Source organism: Pygoscelis adeliae, unplaced genomic scaffold (assembly GCF_000699105.1).
Source record: "Pygoscelis adeliae isolate BGI_AS28 unplaced genomic scaffold, ASM69910v1 Scaffold117, whole genome shotgun sequence".
NCBI classification, from domain to species: Eukaryota; Metazoa; Chordata; class Aves; order Sphenisciformes; family Spheniscidae; genus Pygoscelis; species Pygoscelis adeliae.
In genome coordinates, this window is record NW_008825270.1 from 4,688,993 (window position 1) to 4,697,713 (window position 8,721).

At 43.2% G+C, this 8,721-nt stretch overlaps 1 protein-coding gene across 1 annotated transcript in view; it reads right to left on the reverse strand.

Annotated features, from left to right (window-relative positions):
- SLC39A13 (solute carrier family 39 (zinc transporter), member 13) overlaps positions 1-8,386 on the reverse strand; it is a 16,240-nt gene extending 7,854 nt beyond the window's left edge. The window contains exons 1-5 of the mRNA XM_009329710.1: positions 8,295-8,386; positions 6,789-7,088; positions 6,229-6,342; positions 4,405-4,526; positions 2,973-3,125 (exon numbers count right to left, since the gene is read on the reverse strand). Of these exons, the coding sequence (XP_009327985.1) occupies positions 2,973-3,125; positions 4,405-4,526; positions 6,229-6,342; positions 6,789-7,056 (657 nt within the window). The 5' untranslated portion in view covers positions 7,057-7,088; positions 8,295-8,386. The remainder of the gene's footprint in view (positions 1-2,972; positions 3,126-4,404; positions 4,527-6,228; positions 6,343-6,788; positions 7,089-8,294) is intronic.
- Between the last annotated feature and the right edge of the window lie 335 nt (positions 8,387-8,721).

Genomic DNA, 8,721 nt, shown 5'->3' on the forward strand with positions numbered 1-8,721 from the left:
TGCATGACAGCCACTTGCCCACCAGGTAGGGGCAGGGAGACTTACCTGCTGATCCGCCAACCAGGAAGACCTGCCAAGCAGCATGCAACATCTAAGTTCTGCCAGAGTTTTTCAATAGGGCATTAGTTTGCATTCCTCCTCTACTGCCACGCTGATTTTTATGGAACTTGCAGAAATTTGATTACCCTCAAGACTTCTATCCTCTCTTGAACTCAAGTAAAATTAATTACGGGTTCAAAAGTTATTGAAAATGAAGGGCAGAACAGATGGACAGACAGATGGAATGACTGCTTATGTTGTTGCTTAAGGAAATAGGCTAACAACGCCGGAATATCTTGGTAGTTTTGGTAATTTCCCCCCTACCAGAAAGACTATTAAAATATTCAGATTATATGCTCAAAAGATAGAAAGTTAAAACTACACACGTTAACTCATTAGCTTCTATTTCATGCATATTGACAACAGCCTATAAGACTGAACAGATGTGTTAGGTCTAGACAACCACGAAGAGCCCTTTTAGCTTTAAAATCTTTCTACATAACACAACTGAAAGAATCTCATTCAATTTCTGCATGAAGCCCATTGTTTCTTAAGCTATAGCGTACCTTGTAGAAAGCAGCTTAAATCACAGCTTAAAGCCCGCAAGTGACAAAGAATCTACTATGTCTCTAAGGTAAGTTGGTCCACTGGCAAGTTACCCTCAGTTACACAGTTGTCTTTGATTTCTAGTCTGCTACTGTTTGGTATAGCTTTAACTATTCAAATTTAGTCATACCTCTTACATAGGTATTTGTATGCTTTAAGTCACCCCTGATCTGTCACGTCTACAGAGCTAAAGACTAAAGAAAACCACTTCTTATCACGTACTGCAAACCTAAACTAATTATTTCAGCTCTTTCCTGATCCCTTTACAAATTATCAGTAGTATTTTGGATATTGTGAATCACACTACTGGAAAAGTCAGATAGCTGTTTCATTACTGCTGTATCGAAAGAGGAACACTTGCCTCTTCTCCTACATACTATTTCCTACTCACCCATCTTCCTGGCTGTAGCATCATAATGGAATAATGTGTTCAAACAAGTTCCGACCGTGATTCTCATACCTTTTCTGAAGGCATTTACTTCCTAGAAACTGTCCCGATCTTGTAAATATGATCTGCATTCTTTCTTAATCTATTCCTTAATATTTGCATGTATCAAAACATGCAAAAATTCAGCTCTTTTGATGAAGTTACTCAGTTTAGCCGATATCACTGAACTCATGCAGTCACAATGTGCCAGTTAAGTAATGTAGTAGTATCTGCAAATGTGAAGATATACTGTTTTTATAAATAATAACTTAGAAAAATCATAGGCCACCAGTGAACAGATTGGAGGGGGGCTGCATTAATCCAGTCCCTGTTGATAATATAGAATAACTGATTTTTAATACAGCTAATATTAGCAAAGTTGAGTCCATGCAGTACTAGTTTTATTAGAATGTGGGAGAAAATTACAGTTTATTTACATTTTCCAGTGTCATTACCTTTATCAATCAATCTTATGACCGAATAAAAGGCAGGGAAAGAATGCTGGCTGACAAGAATTTATCTTCCATAAGATCATATCAATTAGCATTAATTACATTATTAATTTTTACATTAGGACCAGGCCCTGAGCAATTGTGTCCCCCATTAGTGTTTCATCTCTACTTTAAATCAGTGGTAGACTAACTATCCTCTAAGTTTCTTATATAAAGAATATATCATCCTGTAAGTTCCTTATATAAACCTTTCTAAAATAATGGCACAATGTTTCATAACCCAGTAATATTGGTTTCTTCACCACTATCACCTCTAGAAAAATCAACGCGGCACCTTGCAGATTGTGCAGTGTTCTGTACAGATTACATGAATGTGACAGATATCAAAAATACCCAGTGACCTCAGCATATCTTTCACATTGTTTAGTAAGAGCTATAAAGTTACAGCAAAACAGATTTAAAATAGAATGACTGAAGAGCCTCTGATTGACCACATATCCAGGTTTGGGCTAGTCCATGCAACCACACTTTCTGTTCATAGTTTCTCTCCTACAATACAGCACATTTTTACGGGCTTTCAAACTCAAATTATAGGTCCTCCTTCACCAAAGCGGACATTTACTCTCTTGCTTCTAACATTCACCTAAACAGGGGTTTCCACAATGCAAAGATAGTAACAGAAAACTGAAAGCAAAGCCAATCTAAAGGTTAGCCACTGCCCAATGGTACAGTACTCCTTTTCCCTCCTCCACCTCCAATCCTGTCGGGGGGAAAAGGAGAAGGGGGGAAAAGGGAAAAGGAGAAGGGGGGAAAAGGGAATTCTTTGTCTGTTTAGCTCCCTGAATAGGCTCACTGTGGGGTCAGATGAGGTCCAGTGCAAAGGAAGTGATGGGAAATACAGGTCTGGAGGCAAAAGTGGACAAGAAGCCCTTTTTGGCAGCAGATAAACTGCTAATCTAAGAAACTGAACTTCTAAGTTTTACAGTGGATAGCTTCAACTGTCAAAACACTTCCAAAAGGTGCCTTAAAAGGAAACGCAGCTCACAATTGGTACAATGCAGGCACTAGAGAACAGAGAAATCATGGCACAAGAATTTAAGCAAATAAAGATATAATGACTATAAGATATAGAGTAACAAAATGTGAAATTACTGTACTTTGGTCTCAGGATTCAGCCAAAATGCACATCATCAGACTTATGCCTTCACAATAGTGGCTTTGCCTCTTTTGCATAAGCTGCAGTGCATATTTTCTCCACGTCCACTGTTTCCTCCCTTCCGTGACGTGGACAGACACTTTGAAAGAGCAAAATTAAGCACAACTAACTCAAACACTGAGTCCCTCACTCAGGCACAGTTCTTTCCACAGACAGCTCACTGTCCTGACTGAATTTTAACATATGTGCCCCAAAAACATAAGATGTGAAGGTCACTTTGTGGGTCTCTTACCTTGATTCTGTTGTCTGTTGGACAAAACTGGAGAGAGGAACCATTACACTGAGTTGAATCTGTTCCTGCTTTTTGGGATTGGCCTGACACCTTCAGCAGGGGGTAGCCACTTCCATTGGGAATCTTTCCAGCTGGTGCTTTGGAATCACAGCCCTAAATTAGGGGAAAACAACTTGTCACTGCCTTTTTGTCAGCAATAAATGAGTATGAATCAGGGTCAGAAATCCAATCTTCACCCTTAATCCTTTTGTCCTTACAATGCAAATCAGCAGCTTTGGTACCCCAGTTTAATAACGACAACTGCCAGAAACGAGATAGATTTCAGAGAGCATCGTGACATCTGCACTGTGAGACAACAAGAGCAAAGACTTCCCCAATCACCAAGAGAAGGAAAGTAGAAAGAGAGGAGGAATTGGAGTCACACCCCCTTGGCATGAGCCACGTTCCACTGGAAAGATGAGGAACTGAGCCTGCCACTCCTGCTGGTAGCTGCTGCCCAGAGAAATACAACTCCACCTGGACCCGGGATGGGGGAAAAAGAGTCTTGCTCGCCCTAGTGCATCAGAATAACTAAGTCTAAAGAATTGTTCTATAGCTGGGATTATCAGCTTCCAAACTACAAAATGTTCATCTCAGACTTCAGTCTCTCTGTAAATGTGAAGATTAAGTTCCTTTCAGACTTAGAAGTCTCATGTTGAGTCAAAGTAACACCTAATTGCTCTTATGCAGTGCCTGATCTGCAGTTCCACCTCTCAAAAGTCATGGCACAGCAAGAACTGAACAGTCTATAGGAGTTGCACAGATGTCTGAGGAATAGCTGCTCTCCTCTATCTTGGACTTACCTTCTGGCACCTCTGTCTACATTGCCCCTTTGCAGCTAGGTGACTCTCCTCTGAACCATTACTTAGTATTACCTGGCCAACCATAAACCCCTTCTCCCACACAAAGTTACCTGAACAAACGCCTGGTCCAGGCCATACCCAAGAAGAGTGGGCAGTGAGGAACACCTTTCAGAGAAGGCTCGTCTTGGTCCTGACTGAGGACCCAGAAGGAGAGTGAGTAACTATGGCTCAGTGGAGCATGCATCAGCAAGCTGTCATCCCTCAAAGCTTAATTGAGCAAGAGTCTCATCTGCAGAGCACTCCAGCTCCCAGTCCCCATAAAAGGGGAGCTCTCTTTTACACATACCACATCAAGGACAAAACCAGCCCAGAGGTGAGAAATCTCAGCTAAAACCGCAAAACCAAAGCCTGGAGATGAAACACCTCCTAGAGCCCAGTGTCAAAGAAGTGACAAAAAGCTCCCAAAGGGCACTGACAAGCTACTCACAGCTTCAGGATCATTTGCTGAGCCTGTCGGATAGGGCAGATGAGGTGTTTAGTAGAGCGCTCCAAACATAACAGCACTCCCTCCCCTCTGGCTGCTAACTTACCACACCGGGGCACTCCTTCTGTTCTTTCTCTAGGAAGATCTTCTCTAGCACCAGAAAGGTCAGGAAACCAATGATCACCCAGAGACCCAGAAGCTTCTGCTGCTGAAAGCTCTGCCCTTCTCCTGAGGGACAAGGGAGAAATCTTCACATCACTGTCAAGTACACAGTGTTTCCCACATGTGAACCCACCCTGCCCCAGACAGTTTAACCAGCAGTTCCAAGACAAAAACCAAGAAACAAGGGAAACACCTCCTGCGAGGAATAAGGGGAAACATATCTCACAGCAAATTAGTTTAATTTGCTCATTCTTGATCTAACAGATATCCTCATCTCAGGACACTCAGAGTGAGAGCCCCCACCCCTTTTGCTTCAATAGCGCAATCCATAATATTTCCTGACAAACTGGGAATTTCCCTGAGCTCCAGGGGCAAGTGAAGATTACATCAACAAAAATCCTGCAGCTGTATCTACTGAGCAGCAAGCCCTGACATGAAATCTGCCATTAGTGGAGCTACACACTCACCTTCCCCTTTCTGCCACACCTGAGCAAGTTATTAAGCCCAAAGCTATAAACTTTCTTTTCAATTACAGCCAAGCTTGTGAGATAATCATCCATTCAGCCTGGCTGCAGAAGTGGAGATTGCATTGCAGTGGAAGAACAGAACAACTCTGTAATGGGGCTTACATGGGTCAAGGAAACCTTTGTGCTTCAGGACAGTCTGGCAGAAGCAAACAAGCTAGAGCAGGAGGATAGTGTCATTTGGGAACCAGTGTACAAAGGCGAAAAAAAGGACAGCAGGTTCTGCTGGTAGTGCCAGAGCCATGAGGCAGAAGAGGACCAAAGGCCCAACAGATTTGAAATCCCAGGACATAGGTGCAAGGAAATCTGGGAAACGCAGGACATCCTTTTCCCTCTCTCAAATTTTCAGGGGGGAAATGATTTCTTGGTTTCTCAACAGGTGGGATGCAGCAGCATTTGCCTTTATGCTATCAGTCTGCTGAAGCAGAAAGACACGACCACTACAGGTTTCAACAACCCTGGCTATCTGAGGGGTGAAAGAGATATTGACACCAATACCACAAGCTCTATCCCAACCCAAACAGTGTTTAGTTGGCCAGCGAGCACAGGTTTCTGTCACCTGCATTTCCTTTTTCTCCCCCTGCACCCCCCCCCCCATCTTAGTAATGGCTCTATGGACAATTTTCCATGACTTCTCCTTGAGCAGAGATTGAGAGGGCAACACATTTGGTCTCCCATAGATCGAAGTACCCAGCGGAGGGGCCCCAGTTAGTCCCAAGAAAGAGGCTCTAGGAGTAACGCTGTTATAGGGACAGATTTATAGACAAGATGCATCTGATGGGGCAGAATCCCCACCTGAGATGGTGCACATGTTCATGTACCAGATCACACACACATTCCTAACTTTCCATCAGGTTAAAGAAGCATTCCCTTTCCTTACAGAAAGGACAAAGAAAAGTCAACAGAGATTTACAGGAGTCCAAGGCAAGATAGGAAAAGTTGACACACAAGAAATACACTGCAGGTTACTAAACACAAAGAAACTGTGGCCAACTCAGGAAGCCTCCAATCTCAAAATCTCTGGAGGACTGCAGAGTACAAAGATGAAGTATCTCATGTGTTTTTATTGTTCTTATATCCTTCCCTGGACATTTGCTTTTACACATTGTTTGAAAGAGAATACCAGCTTAGACCAGTTTTTGGGCTGACCCAGCCTGGCTGGTCTTGTGTTTTCAAGAACGGACTCAAAAAATTTAGTAGTAGGCATAGCACGGACTGCTTCTAGGCACTTAAGGCTTCCATACCTGTCGTTGCACTGCATGTGTAGGCCCAGGCTTCAGGAAGCAGGTGCAGAAACACATTCCCCAGTAGTCCACCAATTGCAAAACTCAACAACTGCTTCAAACGGTGTGATCCAGCTAAAAAAAAAAAAAAGAAACAAAAAGAAACAAAAACTGATCACAACTCAGCCAGGAGCAAAAACATCTCCAGCTGAGATTTAGCACAAAGAGACCTAAATTGGAAGCATCTGCAAAGCAAGGTTTCAAAGGAGAGAGCACAAAACAAATAGCTGGAGCACAAGAAAAAGTCTTTGGACCACTTGGCTGGGACAGCAGTGTGTGGGAGGGTCCTGGACCAAGCAGGGTGCAAAACAAACAACACTCTTTGTACAAGCTCTGTCCGGGGCTTGCATTTGTCTGAGGACTCCCTATCAAATTGCCAGGTATGGACTAAAGCACCAGAAATGGACTGTCTATTGTAAAGGACAAGTATTTCTGTGACAAGGTTGTGTTCATTACTGTGCCATTCAGTCACAACCCAGGACTTTTGGCTTCAGAAAGGCTAATGCAGGTAGCAGGCTTACCTTCTGACCGCAGAGCAGCTCCTGTCTCAAATGGGATCACCAGCAAGGGGAAGACCCCACTCAGCCCCACCATGAACGAACCGATGAGGGAACAGATCCAGGCATCCAGCCGCTCGCTGCTGAAAAGGTTTCCCCATGACTCTGCCTCCTTCTCGCACAGAGGACCGGAACTAGCAGCAACATGACTCCTTGTGAGCTGCTGAGCTTCACAGGCCACAATCAGAAACAAGGACAGTGTCCCATCAAGCAGAAGCTTTTGTTTTGTCATCGCTAAGTGGTCTCAGCCAGGCTGGCCGATCTCTGAAAAGAGCAAGGGACAGCAGTTCTGAGAGCGTGCCTGAGACTCCCTCCCACCATCCTGGAGGAAAGGCCTCGGTCACACCATCTCCTCCCTCAGCATCTTAGCACAGGTATATATCCCCATAAGGAACATCTGAAACTCTTTCTGATTTCAAAACAGCACTAAAGGACAGAGAGGCTGTTTATCGTCAGGTGTATGAAACTGCACATGAAACATCTTGTGAAAGAGTCTGGCTTTCAGCATCTTCCCTCAGGTGGACTGGACAAGGACTCCAAGTACCCTTGTCCTTGCCCTTCAGTGTCCCAAGGCTTCAGAGAAAGGTACTGATCAGAGATGCTACCCAGGTAAGTCTTCTCTTTGCCATGGAACAGCATCCACGTAACAAATTAGGATGCAAGACAGGCAACGTAACAGAGGTCCATAAAATCATGAGTGATATAAAGACGGTGAACAGATAGATTATTCACCGACTCTTCAGACGTTAACAGCCATCACATGAAGCCAGTGAGGGTCAACTTCAAAACAAAACAAAACAAACAAATGTGACTCTCCACCAGCAGGTAACTTGTGTGGTACTACTTCTCCAAAAATGATGAAAATTTTTACATGGATTCAGCAAAGACAGGACAAGTACTAGAAAGACAAATCTATTGATTGTTCATGGTTAGACAGCTCACATTAGACTCAGGAAATCCCCTTATCTGAAAGGAGCTGGAGGCTGAAAGAGTAGTTGGAAAATATCACATATACTTGCCCTATTTTTATTCTTTCCTAGAAGGATATTGGGTTAGATGGTCTCTTTGTCAAAATCAGCACAACTGTTACTAAGAACTCTTCAGTCACAAGAAAACTGGAGAGAAGCGGCTATGTTAGCAAAGGAAAATAAAGATAATTACATTCTCATTGGCAAACAAGAAAGGAAAGCAATGATACAAAGGCTGAAGTACAAATGCTCCTTCAGTCTCCAGAAGTGAAATGTGACAAGCAAAATTAATTTGGAAACAGAAGAAAAGAGCGGGTTAGAAAAGAACAGCTTAACAAATGTTCACAAGACAGCTGTAGATTGAGAGGGAATAACAGCATTCACCCGAAAGCATGTAAGAAACCGGTCAAAGTAATCTCTGAAGCGTTAGTGACCAACTTAGAAAATTTACAGGAACAGGGGAAGGCCACAGAAGGCTGGAGAAGCATCATGCCTCACCTACCTTTATAAAAAGAAAAAAAAAGGTGGGAGAAGACTTAAGAAGTTACAGACCAGTAACTTCAATCCTCTGAAAGATTCTTGATCAAGTTAAATGATCAGTTTGTAGTTACCTATAAGATAAGAAAGTGATAAAGATAGCAAAGCATTAAGTAACAGCCAGACAGAAAAGGGCCTGAAATTATCAAGACAAAATCCAGGGTGTTGGAACCAATCTAAGGGCTCACTGCAGCTGAAAAGGGCAGTGTTGCCGCTTGTCCTCCCCCATCCCCTCCCCATGCTCACGCCTGACCCCATGAGTGAGTGGGGTCAGAACAAACTACCAGGAAAAACTATTTTTTTAAAGGCTTAGCCCTTTTCCAATTTCAGTCCCCGAAATAAATCACTTCAGGAGGAAGGCCCAGCAGCAGCGAGCAACCAAAAAGAAAATT